The sequence below is a fragment of the Astatotilapia calliptera genome, chromosome 20 (genome assembly GCF_964374335.1).
Source record: "Astatotilapia calliptera chromosome 20, fAstCal68.1, whole genome shotgun sequence".
NCBI classification, from domain to species: Eukaryota; Metazoa; Chordata; class Actinopteri; order Cichliformes; family Cichlidae; genus Astatotilapia; species Astatotilapia calliptera.
In genome coordinates this window covers 32,745,149-32,764,255 of record NC_137441.1, presented here as the reverse complement: position 1 = coordinate 32,764,255, position 19,107 = coordinate 32,745,149, and the positions used below count along the sequence as shown (strand labels likewise).

At 40.6% G+C, this 19,107-nt stretch overlaps 1 protein-coding gene across 3 annotated transcripts; it reads left to right on the top strand.

Annotated features, from left to right (window-relative positions):
* Positions 1-279: 279 nt before the first annotated feature.
* On the top strand, positions 280-19,031 carry ube4b (ubiquitination factor E4B, UFD2 homolog (S. cerevisiae)). Of its 3 annotated transcripts, XM_026153981.2 has the most exons (29): positions 280-609; positions 1,598-1,817; positions 5,887-6,022; positions 6,199-6,286; positions 6,618-6,762; positions 6,848-7,073; positions 7,254-7,715; positions 8,263-8,373; positions 10,030-10,171; positions 10,475-10,575; positions 10,775-10,889; positions 11,614-11,697; positions 11,862-11,918; positions 12,395-12,511; positions 12,902-13,000; positions 13,100-13,213; positions 13,413-13,611; positions 13,893-14,031; positions 14,115-14,214; positions 14,407-14,534; positions 14,718-14,816; positions 15,050-15,285; positions 15,424-15,550; positions 15,703-15,847; positions 16,074-16,208; positions 16,673-16,864; positions 17,242-17,416; positions 18,411-18,557; positions 18,710-19,031. In XM_026153981.2, the coding sequence occupies exons 1-29, from the start codon at positions 583-585 to the stop codon at positions 18,772-18,774; spliced, it is 4,131 nt and encodes a 1,376-aa protein (XP_026009766.1). In that variant the 5' UTR covers positions 280-582; the 3' UTR covers positions 18,775-19,031. The 3 variants fall into 3 exon arrangements, with proteins under 3 accessions (XP_026009766.1, XP_026009767.1, XP_026009768.1); XM_026153982.2 differs by lacking the exon at positions 8,263-8,373; XM_026153983.2 differs by lacking the exons at positions 7,254-7,715; positions 8,263-8,373.
* The last annotated feature ends 76 nt before the right edge of the window (positions 19,032-19,107 follow it).

Here is a 19,107-nt window from a genome sequence, read left to right as displayed (position 1 = left end):
CTGTGCAGGCATCTTTACCTGGTGACAGATGATTGGCAATTACGTCACTAATATAAGTCTTTGCAGTGACCTTGCACCCCTCTGACTGGCCATGGTTCACGCACGCTCAGTTTGATGCGTTTTATGTGGTAAATGTGACCTCAGTTATAACCCGAGGTCACGCTAATGCAGGAGCGTTACATTAAAGTGACATAAACAGACTTTTATACTTACACAACAGATGAAATACTCCATTTATCTGTGCGACACGCTACGCACCCCCACCTTTGGTCCCTTTGGTCACGTGACTTGTGGAACCAAAATGGCCGCTGTTGTATTTTGACGTATAATAGCTAGCTACTTTTCTTTTTGTTTCATTCTTGGTAGAAAACCAGCAAACAGCAGACTTTTTGGGGGAACTATATTTCGCCATCCTCCGAATATCGGTGTCGTTTTTTATCTTGAAGACAATCAAAATCCTGACACATATATTTGTTGAACGAGTTAGACTATGCATATTTAGATCTAATACAAGCTAGCTAGCTGGCTCTGGCTGGCATATTAAAGCATTAGAAAGTGAAATAGCTAGCTGTCTTAGCTGGGATGATGGAGGAGTTGAGCGCAGATGAGGTAAGGTGACAATATGAATAAACGCTTACACAGGGAATTGAAATGATTTTACGTTACTGACGTTAGAAATGTACGTTTTGCAAATTCTTCCTTTACCCCTTTTAGGGGTATTGCTGCTAGCTGAGATGCTACAAAAACTAGCTGATGGAAGAAATACATTTTCGATAAATATCTCAGTTAGCTAGAACACGGCAGTGGGTGTCACGCAGTTTAACTCAAAGGCTAATTATTCACTTCTTATATTGGGAATATAAGAAGTGAAAGAACGAGAGGCGGATTTGGGCCGTGTTCTATTTAGCTGGAGCAGCTGGGTTGCTAAATGAAAGTAGCTAACGTAATGCTACAAGCTGGAGAACACTGCTCTTATATAAAGCATCGAACATATTTCAAGATATTGTTAGCCGCTTGTAAGTGGCAGATATTTTTCGGTGTTGTGTTTTGACAGGGAGATTAGGAAGGGAAGACGTTCTTTTTACTGATATGTTTTCGCATGTCACCTCGCGGCGGTTTAGCTGACAGTCAGAAATTAGCCTGCGAGACGACTCAGCATAAAAAACACACACAGAGACCGGGCCACCATTGTGCAATCAGCCGTGGGCCGATGCATGGCCATTGAGCTGTTTATGTGAAATCGCATACAGCATACTGCAGCTTACTGTTATCATTTTCAGCTGCTCGATTAGCATTCAGCAGAGTGTGCAGCAGATAATTTAGCTTTAACGTCGCTCCTCGGCCAAGCTGCGAAGATTGGTGTCCGCATCTGACTTTATTCGCGATGTTTTTCTTCAGATCTGACTTTAAAACGTATAACAAAGAAAATCTTTGCCTTTCTGGGCAATACATGCATAATTTGGTTATTCTTACAGTGTCCAGGCATTTATATACATACATATAGGTTTATTAATAACCTATTAATACATTTCAACATTATGCAGTTATGAAGAGCTACAGAGTTCTTTTAATGACCCTTTATATCTGCTCATTCAAGATTCGCAGGAGGAGACTGGCACGATTGGCAGGAGGACAAACGTCCCAGCCTAGCACCCCTCTCAGCACACCCCTGACATCCCCACAGAGAGAGACTCCACCTGGACCCCTCCCTGGACCCTCAGGTGCTGCACCCCAACCCGTGCCACCAGCTGCCTCTCAATCACTGGGCCTCAATGTCCACAGTGGTACCCCTGCCACATCACCTATGGGCACCTCTGGTAAGAAATTAAAGCAAGGTTCTGGGAATTTTCTATAAGGAAAAAAAATATTGAAAAAAGGTTTGTGGCATTGAATGATTCACAGTGTTAAAATATCAAAAATCCCCCAAATCAGGGTACACTGTGACAAAAAAGTGTACCCTGCTAGACACGAATGGTGAGCCCTCTAGTACAAAGGTAGAATGGAGGCTTCGCTCATGCACAGGCTCTAGAAAATGCAGCAGAGATCCATGTATGGATACAGCAACAGTTTCCTGGCATTGTTTGTTGCTATGCATAGCCAGCTGCTTTAAAGGTCTTCCTTTTAGGCCCAGTGGTGCATTTCCTAAGTGATTAATAAGAAGAAAAAAATACTGGCAGTTTACAAGCCAAACCTTCTCACTAACTTATTAATGTGTATTACATCTGACATTGGTAGCGTAATCATTCAATCGCATGATTGTTGTATAACCAGGAGAGAGCTGTTAATTCCAGCCCGCTATCCGGAGTAAGAGCCTCTGTTAATCAGATTTCTCACTACCTGTCTGCAGTAGTCAGTAAGCAACTTAAAAATTGCAATCTGAGCCTTTGCTAACCCAGACTGACTAAACAGTTGGTTCTTCCTTAAGCAACAGCTGTGACACGAATTCTCAAAGTGTACATGGTTGCTTATTCATGTCATATCTTTGTGTGGTTCCCAGTGGTAAGTGTTAGAGAATGGTAGTTAAAAAAGTGCCGTATTTTCAGCATTAAACGTCATCTTTGATTACAATATCAGGAAAGATTAAGATGATAAAAACTATTTTGTACAAACGTCTTGATGCATTCTTAATCATCCAGGAAAGTAAAACTCCAAAAGTTAATTCTGTTCATCTGGACGTAGCGTTTTGTGGGAGAAACGTTTCGTCACTCATCCAAGTGACTTCTTCAGTCACAGCTGACTGCAGGTTTCCCCAAATCTTATAAACAGTACATTTGCATTGATACAATGCTGTGATTGCAGCCATTCCCCAACTCTCTGTGAATGGGACTCATGGCCATTGATCAGTGGTCTTTGATCAGTGGGTTTTGGTCAGTGGTTGTTGATCAATGGTCGTGAGAATTTGCGTAATTAGGATTAAGGAACTGACCTCCCAGCCCATTGTTCCTTCAGTGGGCTGGTTTCAGTCATTATGGAAATGTACTGTTTATAAGATTTGGGGAAACCTGCAGTCAGCTGAAACTGAAGAAGTCACTTGGATGAGTGACGAAACGTTTCTCCCACAAAACGCTACGTCCAGTAGAGCTGGGCGATATGAGATTTTTTCATATCACGATATGTTTTTTTTTTCATTTCAGGCGATAACGATATCTATCACAATATAAGCCAAATAACTATATTTGTAAGATTTAAATGTGCCGTTGCTCACAAGTAAAATGTGAAATAATCAGCAGCTTGTTTTTATTTAAATATTTATTCCCCATAATAAGTTCAACAGGGTAGATGTACTTAAGGAACATGAGACTTTTTCAGATAAATAAAGGCAAATATTGCAAACTACACAAAAGGCAGCCGCTAAAGCGTTTAAGTTTCAAAACAGAACAAACGAAACAGACTAAATTGTCAATTCCACTTAGAAACAAAATATTAATTCTAAAAATAAATCTTAGTTTGTTTTACAGAAGAACAGACAAAATTGACTAACTTTTGTCAATATCAAATAAACTGAGAACTAAAAGGAAATTCTCAATCTCTCCTTGTTGTATAGCTGAGCTTTTCAAACAGTTTTAACAGTTACTTTAGTCTGACAAAAGCCGAATGACGAATTAGCGCTTCCAGTCAGAGACTGAGGCTACGTCCACACGTACACGGGTATTTTTGAAAACAGAGATTTTCCGTTTTCGTTTTAAAAAATAATCCCGTCCACACATAAAGGCAGAAATGAAGGAAAACGCTGCTATGAACATGCCAAAGCAGCAGGTGGCGCTAGATTCCTAACCGTGCAGAAATGTTGGCCAATCAGAAGTCTAGAAGCCTCGGTGGGAAAAAGTAAACAAAGCTGGGGCATAGAAGCAGAACCGAGTCGTATGTGTGGACGGACAGTAACTGTGTGTATATGTAAGCATTTAAACACTGCAGAGAGTAGAATTAACAGTAACAGTATTGTAGAAATTCATTTCACTGAAACAATAACGTGGTGCACAGTGTGACGCATGCACCAGTTTATTGTATTTCCAGACTTGCTTTCGGCACAATTTACAGTGCGCGCTGCTCTGTTTTTTGTCAGACTTGAAATAGCCGAAATACCTTCACACTACGGAACTTCTATGGCTCTTCCGTTCGACAATCTCTCCGGCATTGGAACCATCATCTGTTTTCTCTTCGGTCACGCTCGGTTGATTTTTCTAGTCGGCACACTCATTTCCTCCATTACCCGCTGGCTGCTTCCCAAACAAACACACGTGCGGCTTGGCACTTGTGCTGTACGTAACAAGTCACGCGACGTGACGCTGTGGCTGTGATTGGTTCGGCTCTGCGCTACTTAATTTAGATTGGCTGACCTTTTTTTATTTTTTTTATTTTATTTTTTTAAGAGGACAAGAGCGGCGAGGTCTATCGCGATAGCTTAATTTCTCTATCGAGTAAAAGTTATATCGCGATACATATCGTTATCGTTCTATCGCCCAGCTCTAACGTCCAGATGAACAGAATCAACTTTTGGAGTATTTTGTATAAAAACTAAACCTGAGGCATAGTTGAACAATCATTTCAAAGTCAAAGCCTTCTTTTTTAAAAACTTGTAGATATGTATATTAATATTTTCTTCATTTCTTTTTTTTTTTTTTTTTCTGGAAAATGTATCCTTTTTTTCCCTGACTACTGCCACAACTTTAGGGCCTTTTTGCACATCCTCTTCCTCATTTCCGCTTCTTACATTTCTTGATCTTTTCATGTCATCACACTCTGATATTATGCCAGCCATGTATAGATTTACCGTGTATGTCCTAGATTTTGGTCTACATTTACTGACATAGAAAATTAGGAGTTTCCCTTTGATCACAACATCCAGATGCGTTTGTCAGTCCACATGCAAGGCATTTGATTGGTTTATTCTTTTTGTTTCAAAATATTTTCATTGAATACATCAGAAAATAGGATTTAATGTGAAAGGTAACTCGAGGGCATTTCAAAGAGGAATCAGCCCTGTGTGCTGTGCAGTTCACTGGTAAAGGTGTCTTCCTTTCTTTCTGTACAAAGGCCAGTTGCAAGTGAAGAGTAAACATGACTGATGTTTGGTTTTAGGTGACTGTTTGACATCAATGACCTGGATCCATCATGTTTTTTGTTTCGATTTAATTTCCTCAGAGTTCTTAGTGTGCTTTTTTGACTATGTCGTTACCCTAATCGCTGTATGTTGGGACTGATTATACCTTGAAAGCAATAAAAAGATTAGAAAAATCTGTAAAAAAGGAAAAGACATGATAGACTAAAATTCAACGCTGTGCAAAGGATTTAAAGTGTACAGTATGAATCAATACAGTCAATATTTTTCATTTCTCGAAAACTTTAGTTCATCTGAGGGGTTGGTGAGTTATGTCGAACTTAAAGTCAGAGCTTTCTGCGTCACAAAAGTAGCTTTCAACCCTCTGCTCACCACATAACATGGTAGGGAGCAGGTTACATTCAGTTTCGATTTAAAGGCTTGGGGGATTTTTGTGTTTCTCTTATTTACAGTATGTAAGTGCACAAACTGTGCAACTTTCAGTCAATACAGTTAATTTCACTTTGATCTGCTGACAGACTAAAGTGACTTTGTTAGGCTGTGGAAGAATAACAGCAATGTTATATTGTATGCAGTTTAAAGTCCTCACGTATGCACTCAGCATTGCAATAATTAACTCAAATTAAACGTTTTTCTTACTGCTCTGTGCACACAGACCGCTACACCTGTGTTGAAAAACACAAGAAAAAAAAGCAAATTTAAAACCTTACTATTTCCATTTTATCTGAAGACGGAGGCACAAGAAACCCTCCAGAAATGTGTCAGATTTGATTCATTTTTGTCATTGTTGTTCAGAGAGATTCACTTGTGGTGTTTTGTTCTTCCAGGGGTCGCTTATGGTAGTCAGAGCAGCGAGGGTGTGAGCTCACTCTCCAGCTCCCCCTCCAACAGCCTTGAGACTCAGTCCCAGAGTTTGTCCCGATCGCAGAGCATGGATATCGACCCTGCCTCCTGTGAAAAGAGGTGAGAGCGTCTCCTGTGTCCGATTGCCCTACCCAGCTTCTGTGTTCATTCTCAAATACTCCTTATCTGTGGAATTAGATAAATATTGACACTGTGTACGATTGAGCTTGGAGTAATAGCATAGTTTGCTTGGAGATAATGGCTTATTAAGAACTGTGGTTTCTCTTTTATTCCAGCATGTCCCAGGTGGATGTGGACTCAGGGATAGAGAACATGGAGGTGGAGGACAGTGACCGCAGGGAGAAGAGAAACTTGACTGAGAAGGTAAGCAGTTAGAGTGAACATTAATCAAAAGATGTCGCCTCCTGGACTTTGACCATATCTATCAGGATATCAAGAAAGTTCTAAACGAATAAACATTAAAGGAGTGTCTGGTTGTTTGCAGACGGGTGACTTTCCACAAATGCTATTCTTGGTTTCATTTTTGTTTATATCAACTCATTCACACGTACCTCTGTTGTTTCTTGCTCAACCAGAGAGATCATGAGATAACGAGTATCCTGAGACTCAGTAATGCTTGTTCATTATGCATGTTTTGTTTTTTTTTTTGTTTTTTTTTAATCAAGGCTTCACTGTTTTTTTTTCTGCATCTTAGGAAACTTCTGCAAACTCAGATGTCTCTGAAGAACAGGCCCTGCAGCTCATTTGCAAGATTCTCCGCGTATCGTGGAAGGAGCAGGATAGAGATGTCATCTTTCTCCCTTCACTGGCTACAGAGTTTCACCAGAACCCTAAAGAAGGTAACGCCACTAAACAACAGCTTTGACCATAAAAAGCTGCACACGTGGGAGGCTCGTCCGACTGTTGTTATGTTTTCTCCGGCAGTATACTCTGACTTCAAAGACCTCATCAGCCAGATCCTGATGGAAGTCTTAATGATGTCCACCCAGTCACGTGTCCACAACCCCTTCGCCAGCTTGACAGCCACCTCACAGCCAATTGCAGCAGCCAAATCCCCCGACCATCGTCTGACACTGGTGCAGCCCTCCAGCCAAGGTGGAAGCCCAATGGGCCCTAGCGCTGGATCCTTTGGAGCCAGCTCTCTGTCCAGGCAAGTGCCACGAGTCATTATTAAGCTCGCGGAGACATATCAAGGCTGTTGATTGGGCTGTTTTTTCTATTTACTTTATTATCATGCTGCCATGTTCTTCCCAGTCTTTTTCATCATGCTTTAATCATTTCTGTTTTTAAGGCTTTAAGATCATTCTTGTCTTAACAATGTTATCCACAGTCTGTATGGCTGTGGTAGTCCTCACCCAGTGGCTTTGGATGCAGCCAAGAGGACCTCCCCCTCTCTCCTCACCCCTACTACACCGTCTACCCCACAGTTCGTTGTTCCCCCCAGCCCACCTGCTTCCACTCCTCCACGGCACTCCCTCAGTGCTCCATCTGCCCCCGTGCCCATTTCCCAAAGGTATCGCCCTTACTCGGTCACCACTCCCTGGGTGGCTCCTTCCCCAACAAGCCCGAGTCACAGAGGGTTTAGTTTCCCTGGACCCTCTCCCAGCCCTGCAGGACCCTCCGTTCCCCCCAACACTCCAGTTTCTGTGCCACCACCTTCCCCCCAGTCTTTATCCTTGAGCTCACCTATGGGTCACAACCAACCCTCCTCTGCAACCTCTCCTATGGTGCCTCCTTCTCCCAGACTGAACACTCGACAGGCTGCCTTTGCTGCCAGGATGCCTCCATCTAGGTATCTAAACTGTCACTTGCATGTCAGAGTGGAGTGCAAACGCAAGCCAACTTACTAAAGCCTGAACCTTTGGTGATGTTTCTGTTCATCACTGGTTATATCTGCTCCTGCATTAACTTTCCTGCATTTAGACGTTACTAGCACTTTAACATTTCTGTGGTTAAAATCTTGTGAGAAAATGAGATTTAAAAAATGCTACCTCTACCACAAAGTAACTATTTAAATTTAGGCAATTAAAAAAATTAATACATACATTTAATATTAACAGCTGTAGTTCTTTGTATAAGGTCATCATGGCACAGAGCTAGCATGAGTGTGCTAAAGGGATAGAAAACTGGTTTAAAAAGAGAGAAAATAGTCTCCATGAAAGCATGCATCTTCCCTGTGCTCCCTTTCTCATTTCCTTTTTTTTGTTTGTTACTGTTCCACATTTGTCTTGATGCTTTTTCCTCCCCCCTGTTGGCTTTCTGCCTCCTCACGCTTGTGCATCATCCTCCTTTCTTCCAGTCTTTCTCTCATTTCACCTGTTTTTCTCTCGTCCTGTCAGCCCCTTTTCGTTCCTGTTTTTTGCCCTCTCTGACATATCTCAGGACAGCGATGATGAAGATTCTCAGGAGGAGCAGGAGGAGGATATTTCACAGGTTCAATTTGGGTCCAGGTACACCACTGCGTGGTGTGTGTTAATGCGCGTGTGTGTGCACGCTTGCTCAGGGATGGGCTCTGATGCATGTTCCAGCGGGTCCGGTAGGCTTGCCACTAACCGTGCACAAAGACGCCAGGCGAGATTAAAGAAGATTAAACCATGTTTAGGAGTGTTTTGGTCATCGACATTCAGAGATAAATTCCCATAACTATAAATTTTAGTACATGCAATATGGAGGTAAGTAATAACCACATTAACTCTTCTGCAAACGGCTTCAAGATGTAGAAAATCTTCAGTGCTATGAATGGCTCATTAATGACTCTGCGTTTCTGTCTGTATAAGAATCCATTTTTACGTTCCCATCTTTCTTTTTAAGAAGGAGAAATCACCCTTAGCTCAAAGACATGTGAGCCACTGTTTCATCATTATGTAACCCGATCAGACAACATTAGATATTTATGTATAAGCCTACCAAACCCGTATTTTGTGTTTTTGATTGCAAACATTGGAAGTAACACCATGAATCCCTGACTGCAGAACTTCAAGCTCTCTGGCACTGCCCTGCCTTTGATTCATAAATGGAGTATTATGTCTCTAAGAAAATATTGTTGCTTACTATTTAAAACCATCATTTAGCCAGTATATGTGTATATATGTATGTGCGCAGAAATACAGAATATATTGCTCACATTAGTAAATGAAATCTACTTTGTTGATATCTCTTTTTTATGCTGTGGCTCAGAGAAATTTGGAACAGGTTTGACCTTTGCAGCTTTAATTTGTTTCTGTTGTCTAAATCATCTTGACATTATTTTAGACTAATATGGAAATTGATTGACAGCAAGGCTTATTTATATATATATATATATATATATATATATATATATATATATATATATATATATATATATATATATATATATATATATATATATATATATATCTCAAATGTTTTCGCTCACACTTTGAGTCTGTCTTCATTGTAGCCTCATTTGTGTTCATTGTAGCTTATAGGATCCATATCTTCAGTAGCAAAGTTGCCTAAAAATCAAACCGTATGTGTTTTTGTTTGTTTGTTTGTTTTATTTGAGGACCATAAGTACAAACCTTAAAAAGTGTTGATGAAATAAAGTAATTTGATTGGGTACTGACATTAACATTCTCTTGCAAGGAGCTGAGAAACTGTTCCTCACAGTAGCAGAAACAGTTAATTCACATTTGAACATCTAATTCACATTTGAGTTCAGTTTGCTTCTTATCTTATTGAAGAAAGAAAAAAAATCTGTAGAGCTCGACCCATATAGGACTTTTTAAGACTCATACTGGTATTTGGTGATTTAGAAACAAAATTATATCGGCCATTTGTTTTTCTTTTGTTCTTTGTTTGTTTGTTTTCAGGCACACAAAACATAAGCAGATTCCCTTTTTCTTACATGTAATTTGTGTGCTCTTACTGAGTTGACATGACAATACAGTTTAACACTAATCTTATTTTACCATCTGCTCTGATCACCCGGTGGTTGAATTTTGCAATGCTACCTTTAAAGTGCTTTAGTTTGTCGTCTTTCGGGACTTTTCAGGAAAGTTTGATTCTAATGGCACGTCTGTCCACACTGTGACATTTCCTGTTATTTGATGAGCCCCTCTGTCTGTGTCTAATTTTTTTTGTAGTCTTGGGGCATGTGGAGGGGGGATGTCCTGCGAATCAGCCAGCGACCGCTTCACCATTGAAACATGCAAAGAGACAGAGATGCTGAACTACCTCATTGAGCGTTTTGACAGTGTTGGCATGGAGGAGAGGAAAGCTCCCAAGGTAGATGACAATCTGTGAGACCAATAAATATCCCGACCAGGATTTATAGCAGATGATTTATTTTTCTTTCCTAAAATATTTAAGATTTGAGATCAAAATTCTAATAAGAGCTGATATATAAAGGACTTTAATATGTTCTTCATGTTTCAATTGTTTTAAAATGCGCTGAGTATAGAAGAACAGGTTGTGCTTTGTAGACTAGCTGCAGGCATTAGGCATAGCTCGTCACATAACACTTTTTTTTTTTTTTTTTTAAATCACACTGCAGTCGTTCTCACTCTTCTCTCTGTGTTTCTTTCTCAGATGTGTAGCCAACCAAATGTCAGCCAGCTTCTCAGTAACATTCGCTCTCAGTGTATTTCCCATGTTGCCCTGGTCCTTCAAGGCGCTCTGACCCAGCCTCGGTAAGAAGCCATCCATTAACTCAGACGATCTCTGGGTTTTTACTTCTTTTTTTTGTTTGTTTTTTTTAACGCTCTCACCATATTTGTGCATCTTCCATTCCTTTTCCCTCTCTGTATCCATAGCAACTAGTCATTCACCTTGTCTCCAAATGTGTGATTTTATTAATTAATTAATTTGCTGTGTGTTTACTACTTTTAGGAGCCCTCTCCAACAGTCTCTGCTGGTACCTTACATGCTGTGTCGGAACCTTCCATATGGCTTTATTCAGGAGCTGGTGCGCATTACTCACCAGGAGGATGAAGTATTCAGACAGGTGACGAGCACATCCATCCATTCTTTTGGATCTGTTTATGCTTACTCAAAGCTGTGGGTTTTTTCCAAAAGAATTCTTTGCTTCCTGTGCACTATGGCTCATACTGTTTGGTACAGACCGGCTCTTTACACACACCCATAAATAATCTAGTTAACTGTAATTAATGGGGATGAATCAGTTTAAAAAGGTGGAACTATATTTCTTCATAACAGCTGGAGATGATCTCATACAGCCATATACAGTTTGTACTGGGTGATTCAACTAAGCAAACCCCAAATATCCATTTTTAATTGTCAGGTTCAGCACAGATAGAACTGGAAAGTCTGCACGCTGAAGCTTTACCAGCCCAGCATGACTAAACAGACTGTACTGGGTTGAATCTTTCACGCTGTGTTTCTCTGGGTTGATCCTGCAAAGCCAGAAATGATAATTCGTTACAAAAACATCCTTGCCCTTTTTTTTCCCCAACCTATTTCTCCTGTAGATGGAGCACCTAAATTTAAACAGCTAGAAGGTGACGCCTTGACGCCTTTATTCCCCCCATATTTTGCCATCTGCTTGTCCAGATGCATGAATATAAAAATGTAAAAACAGAGTGATCCCATGTTTAGGGCAGCTAGTTAAACGCCCTCACGGTGATGTGTAAATACAGACCGTGTGAACGTTTCTCCAAGGTCAAAATGCACTGAAGCATGCTGTTTAATGTGTTGTTGTTTTTATTTAGATTTTCATCCCCATCCTCCACGGCCTGGCTCTTGCAGTCAAAGAATGTTCCTTTGACAGTGACAACTTTAAATTTCCCCTCATGGTAAGGAGACATTGTCCTGGTCTTTCCTGCAGCTGCCGTATTTCTGTAGGGAATATATCATACAGCATGGGATGAAGCACACATCCACACAACTCATTTTTAGCACAGTTCACATGTTGGGTTGTAATCTTTTTCTGACCTGATGTCTGTCTTTGATTTTACAGGCATTAGCTGAGCTTTGTGAAATTAAGTTCGGAAAGACTCACCCGGTGTGCAATTTGGTAAGTATACAAATGGAAAGGTAAAGCTGCATCGTAACACCTGAGTGTTGTTCACTGGGTCCTTATGGCTCCAATTATTTTGGACATCTATTGTGAAAGCAGTTACCCTGAGCTTATTAATAAATGTAGCTGTTGTAAATGTACTTTCCTCATACCAGGAAGGTATGAACTGTTGTGAGAATTTTCCTGTTACATGGAAAAAGGGCAAGAGGAAATTCCCTGGTGGAGGGGTGGGGTCTCTTAGCTCTCTTAGTGTTTGTTATCTGTCCAATAATATTCTTTACTTAGTGTTTAAGTTTTTAAAATACTGTGGAATTAATTGATGTATAATTAGCCATTTAGCTTCACTTAGGGAAAATGAGTTATGAGTTACAGTTACTGTTGATTAGTATATAATATATAAATGTATAAATCGGTGTTATTAACCACACTTGACAATAACATGTATTAAATCAATGACTGTGTAATGTGTGCAGGTAACATCACTGCCTTTGTGGTGTCCCAAACCTCTGAGCCCTGGATGTGGCAGAGAGATTCAGAGACTGTCCTACCTGGGAGCCTTTTTCGGCCTCTCTGTGTTCGCTGAGGATGATGTGAGTTGTTCTCTACGATGAGTTGTACTTTGTCTGAATCTCAAATAAATCAGGAGTGTCAAACGTAAGGCCCGGGGGCCAGAATCAGCCCGACTCCAATCGGTCCGAGTGAATGGCTTAGGAAAAGGTGTGGACGTTGTGGACTTCTAACTGTCTTATCAGAAGTTTTTCTACTTCTCCTACTGATGAGGACTTCCCCTGTGACCCTTCTTATTACACCATATTATTATTATTATCTAATTAAGTAAAGGATAAACTATGGGAAGTAACGCAAACCTCATATTAAAAAAAAAACAGAACAAAACTGAAAAGTACCAACCATTTCGATGACAAAAGTTTTTTTTTTTTTTTTTTTTTTGCCTTTTTTTTTTCTTTCTTTCTGTTTTTTAGACAAAAGTTGGAGACAAATACTTCTCCGGCCCGGCCATCACCATGGAGAACACACGAGTTGTCAGCCAGTCACTGCAGCACTACCTGGAGTCTGCAAGGGTAAGTCTCTATTTCATGTTTTTATTTTTTATTTTTAATAGTTGTTTTTTCCAGCAGTGTGGAATGATGTTGTTTATTGATTTATTTTTTTAAAATCAGGGTGACATGTTCAAAGTTCTCCACAACATCCTGCTAAACAGTGAAACGCGGGAGTTGGCTCTTAATTACATGGCAGCTCTAGTCAACTACAATGTGAAGAAAGCCCAGATGCAGGTAAAGTTGTATGTTTTACAAATTGATGTTTTTCATATTACTAGATTCAGACCATAAGGAACAAACCTGATTAAAAGTATATTAATTTTAGAAGTCATTCTTGATATTATTTAATCTTCGGGGGCAGGTGTTTACTGTGTGTTTGTAAAGATTTTAATAAAAAAAAACCAAACAAACCCCACATTCTCCTCTCTTCCAGACTGATGACAAGCTGGTTTCGACAGACGGTTTCATGCTCAACTTCTTATGGGTGCTGCAACAGCTGAGCATGAAGATCAAGTTAGAGACAGTGGATCCCTACTATATTTTCCATCCACGGTGTCGCCTTGTCGTCAGTCTTGAGGAAACGCGTCTCAAAGCCACCATGGACGAGCTCAAGGCCTGGCTGTCTGAACTACGTAAGCTGGCATAACCAGAAATGCTCACATACATATGATCATTTCAGTAAATCTAAGTGGACCGCATAGGTTTTGAAGAGGGCGGTCGTTAAAGATAAATATCACTTGCATGTGAACTCGTAATTCTGCAGTTCTCATGAACTAATCCTAAGCATATCAGAGCCACGGTTTTGTTTTGGGGTATTTTTAACTAATCTAATTGGTTAAAAGAGTCACTTGTAGAGACTAAAGCTGATATTTGTGTCCTTATAACCATAAATTTCATCTGTGAATATCTACAGATAAAGACCCCGCCAAGTTCACAGAACCCAAATTTCCTACCGAGTGTTTCTTTTTGACGCTTCACACCCACCACTTATCCATCCTGCCTGGCTGCCGGCGCTACATCCGGAGATTACGAGCCATCCGCGAACTCAACAGGTACACGCTCACACATCTACACAGACAATCATATCGCGTTAAGTGTATGCGTGTGTATTAATACTGCTATTTTTATCTTTTAGGACTGTAGAGGAGCTCAAAAACAGTGAGAGCCAGTGGAAAGATTCTCCCCTGGCGAGTCGACACAGAGAGATGCTCAAACGCTGCAAAACTCAGCTTAAGGTCAGTGTTACGTACTTGTAGATGGAGCCACTGTCTTAATTCATTTAATAATCAAACATCAAGGACCAATTTAAATGTAGAGATGTGAGAATGCTCTCAGCATTTCTTGGTTGGGTATATTTGGAAGACACGCGTGGCTGATTTTGGCACGGAGCATGTTTACAGACGAGTGATTGTTACTGTGTGTGACAGAAACTGGTGCGAGCCAAAGCTTGTGCTGATGTGGGCCTTCTGGATGAGAACCTGCTCCGCAGATGTCTGCAGTTTTACAGCACAGTCATCCAGCTCATTCTTCGCATGGTGGACCCCACCTACCCCAAGTTAGTCACCTCTCCTCTGACGCACCATGTTGCCATTTGTTTTGATATCGATGTCAGAGGAACAGCTGTGGCATCACACAGTTTGTCTGTTTTTTTCCCAGTATTTTTATTTTTTTTGCTTCACTTCTTCAGTTTATTATTAAATCAAGAAGTAATATGTTTGTTTTTCCCTCCCTTGCGCAGCATTAACCTGCCTCTGAACCCCGAGATTCCCAAAAGCTTTGCCGCTCTGCCCGAGTTTTACATTGAAGATGTGGCAGAGTTTCTGCTTTTTGTTGTGCAGTAAGTCCTCTGCTCTCTGCTCATCTATCATGTTTTAATGACTGTCCTGTGGAGGGCAGTAATAAAATGTTAACAGGAAGGAACGATGAGGGGGAAAATACAGATATTAAATGCTTAACAGGTCTATAAATGTGTATATACATGTATAAATCCATAATTCCCGGTGAACTTTGTGAGGAAAAATTAAATCCAAATAAGGGATTTGTGAACTGCTATCTCCTCTTTTCTCACAGGTACTCACCCCAGGTTTTATATGAGCCATGTGTCCAGGACATTGTCACCTTCTTGGTGGTGTTCATCTGCAGTCAGAACTACATCAGGAACCCCTACCTTATCGCCAAGTTGGTGGAGGTGCTGTTCGTCACCAACCCCGCTGTTCAGCCTCGTACTCAGCGATTCTCTGAAATGATGGAGAACCACCCGTTGTCCGTCAAACACCTGGTCCCTGCTCTCATGAAGTTTTACACTGGTGAGCTTTATGTTGTGCTGCAGCTCTCTGCTGATGTTGTGCTCGGTAGAATAAAAAGCTTTACAACTTGTTCTTTACTACAAGTTGTGATTTTTTTCAAGCAAAAAGTTCACTAAAATCTTTCCCTCCTCTGGTCAGATGTTGAGCATACCGGTGCTACCAGTGAGTTTTACGATAAGTTCACTATACGGTACCATATCAGCACGATCTTCAAGAGCCTCTGGCAAAACATTGCCCACCATGGAACCTTCATGGAGGAGTTCAAGTGAGTTTGCTATTGACAAAAACAGCAGTTGCAATGTTTAATTTAATTTTTTCCCCCTTATTTTAAAGAAATTGTGGTTTAGAGTGTGTGGCTGTATGACTTTTCCAGCCTCACATCCTCTTCTGTCTCCTTTTGTCCTTCTTTCACACCAGCTCTGGCAAGCAGTTTGTGCGCTACATCAACATGCTGATTAATGACACCACCTTCTTGTTAGATGAGAGCCTTGAATCCCTGAAGCGTATTCATGAAGTTCAAGAGGAGATGAAGAATAAAGAGCAGTGGGAGCAGCTGCCAAGGGTCAGTGCTCAGTTTTTTTAGGACCCTATATTTGTTTATCAGTTTTTAACAGAGTCTAGCAAAGACAAAAATGTCAGAGGTCATGTTTTATCAGATTATCGCTTCATTCACAGTTGTGCTGAGCTGTGAAGACAGGCAGAAGGTTACTGCCATTGTGTAGGGTAACTTATTTATTATTTTGTCTTTTTTTTTTGTTTTTTTTGGGGGGGGTTGTACAAATTTTCAGGAGCAGCAGCAGAGTCGTCAGTCCCAGCTGACTCAGGATGAGCGGGTGTCCCGCTCCTATCTGGCCCTGGCTACCGAAACAGTTGAAATGTTCCACATCCTCACCAAGCAGGTCCAGAAGCCTTTCCTAAGGCCTGTGAGTGTCACTGTTACCAATGAACACTTGATGTATTCTTGAGATTTATTCTCAGTTATACAAGTAATATAAAGGAAGCATTATTTGCCATTTTCCTCCAGGCATAGCATAGAATAGGTACGTTGTCATTCAAACATACACCAGTTAGTGCACGTTAGAACAAAATGTCGGTCCATTGACTCGACATTGGACTAATGTATGCATCCATCCACCCATCCATGCATCCATCCATCTTCCCTTTTCCACAGCAATAAAACAGCAAAAAACAATGTATATCATTATTCCAGACATAATGCACTGCCATGAATATACAGTAATGTGAAACAGTCCAGGGACAGTTTCAGAATGTACCTTGTTTATGTATAAGAGGGGTGTGGGGGTTATGGAGAGTTCAACAGTCTGTCTTGGGCAATGAAACTATTGGAGAATGTGCTTTTCTAAACAGTGGCTTCTTCTTCACACAGGAGCTGGGGCCTCGTTTAGCTGCCATGCTGAACTTTAACCTCCAGCAGCTGTGCGGGCCCAAATGTCGGGACCTGAAGGTGGAGAACCCAGAGAAGTATGGCTTTGAGCCCAAGAAACTCCTAGACCAGCTGACAGACATCTACCTGCAGCTAGACTGTGCTCGCTTTGCTAAAGCTATAGCAGATGACCAGGTTGGCACTGACGGGAGAGGGGGGGAAATTTGATGTCCGGTCTACATTTAGTTATCCTGAATCATCTGTCGTGACTTTATTGCCGTGCCAGTTAGCATGAATTCTCTACTTCATGTGGAGAATATAGTGTGTATATATATAATTCCTGATTTGTTGAGAGAACAAAGAGAACATTATGAATGATGAAGCCACATTATTGCACATTATTGTTGTCAGAGATTTACATCAGAACATATATGTATGAAACGCAGCAGTTTCTTGTTGTGTGCATTATCAAAATCTGTGTAAGTTTGAAGACATGACTTAAATTTCAAATCTGTGATGTGATGACAGTAAGGTACTGAAGACTGACCTCAGGGACTTGTTGCTCTTTGCAGAGGTCATACAGCCGTGAACTCTTTGAGGAGGTGATCTCAAAGATGAGGAAGGCTGGCATTAAGTCCTCAATTGCTATTGAGAAATTCAAGCTGCTATCGGAGAAGGTGGAGGAAATAGTCGCGAAGAACTCCCAGTCTGAAATGGACTACAGTGATGCACCGGATGAGTTCAAAGGTGTGTGAAAGACTGTTTAAACAGCACAACTAGAACTTTTGAATCTGGTTATGCAGCAATGGTAAAGCGAATCATCTTTCCCACAGCTGGTTTAATAACATCTCACTCTGATATGTGCTGTATCGTTAAATTAATCTATCTAGATCACTTCAGAGTAATGTATTGAGATCCTCAAATAACATCCATATAAAAATAATGGGTCACATTGCGCTGCTTCTGAAAGCATCATATTAAATATCTTTCTAGGTCTTCAAATGCAGTTTTTAAATAATATTGTCATTGTGTAAAAGACTGACCTGTGACCTCGGGTCAGTCAATGACAGACGGGATCTTTAACGGCCTCTTCTGCTATTGAATTCCAGACATGTGTGGTGGATTTTGAAGCTCACACTGGTCATCTAGACAGCTTAGTGCAAGGCTATCGAGTAACCACAGACTTAATATAATCTAGAAAGAGTATGTGGTCTGCGTGCCTCCTTTGATTCTCAGATATGCCAGCTAGCCCACCACAGTTGATGGGAGTGTGCCATACAGGAGACTTGAGTATCAGCTGTCTGTGTAGATGAAATCTCCCATGACAGGTTTTATTTTTGTAGCACCGGAGTCCTACTGTAATAACCTTGTGACATTTCAACACAGAGCCCCACGCCACCAAACGCTCTGTATCGGACTTCATGGGAAATTTTGTTACTAGTGTTTTGATAGGTGCATCAATATTGTGGTCATATAAAACATTTTTTGGACATGTGACTGGCTCCTACACAAACCAACATGGGCACACATGTATGTCACTTGCTGATTACATTTATTTATTTATTGTTTTTACACTTAAACAAAGAAGTTTAATTTTAATATTTTTGCTTTTAATGTTGTAATACTGGTCCCTCTCCTTGTCCAATCAGGGCGCCAGTGCTGCTGGTGATGAATCAGATTTTTAGTGTAGCATCTCGCTTGTAATTTTCTGTAAAATCTGTTTGTGACTGTGTTACAACAGACCCTCTGATGGACACGCTGATGACCGACCCTGTGATGCTGCCTTCGGGGAACATCATGGACAGATCCATCATCTTACGCCACCTGCTCAACTCCCCCACTGATCCCTTCAACAGGCAGCCACTCACAGAGAACATGCTGGAGTCAGGTAACCCCACCATTTATCCTTTTACTTTATTTATTTTAAACAGATAATGTAAATAAGTGTTGCTGTTTAAGGTACGCAAGATAATGCACTTATAGCTGGAGGCGAGGCTAATAATTTCAGGATGCCTAAATGTCACAATGTTAATTCCACAGTGCCTGAACTGAAGGAGAGGATCCACACCTGGATGAGGGAGAAACAGGGTGGACGGGGTGTCTAAGGACTACGTCACTGATGTCTGGCTAATCATCATTAAGGGATCGGTCCAAATCACCTGAATTCAGCATCACTACTACCAATGAGAACAAAAAAAACAAACATTTTGAATGGAGAGGAAAAAAAGGAGACTTGATTTGATAATTTTTTTTCTTTTATTTCTTTTTTTTTTCTTTTTTTTTTTTGCATTTACCCTTTTTGTCTCAAACCATTATCATGGTTCTAAAACAAAACATAATAAAGCTAAGACTTTTAAGTTTTTCTCATGAGTTTGTGTATATATATATATACATATATATATAAAAAATATATATATCAAAGTATATACATTAATTTA

Excerpts from the sequence above, each read along its gene's own strand:
- ube4b (XM_026153981.2), top strand. The coding sequence starts at position 583 with ATGATGGAGGAGTTGAGCGCAGATGAG. Across the intron at positions 16,865-17,241 it reads AAGCTATAGCAGATGACCAG|AGGTCATACAGCCGTGAACT; the intron begins GTTGGCACTGAC and ends TGCTCTTTGCAG. Across the intron at positions 17,417-18,410 it reads TGCACCGGATGAGTTCAAAG|ACCCTCTGATGGACACGCTG; the intron begins GTGTGTGAAAGA and ends GTGTTACAACAG.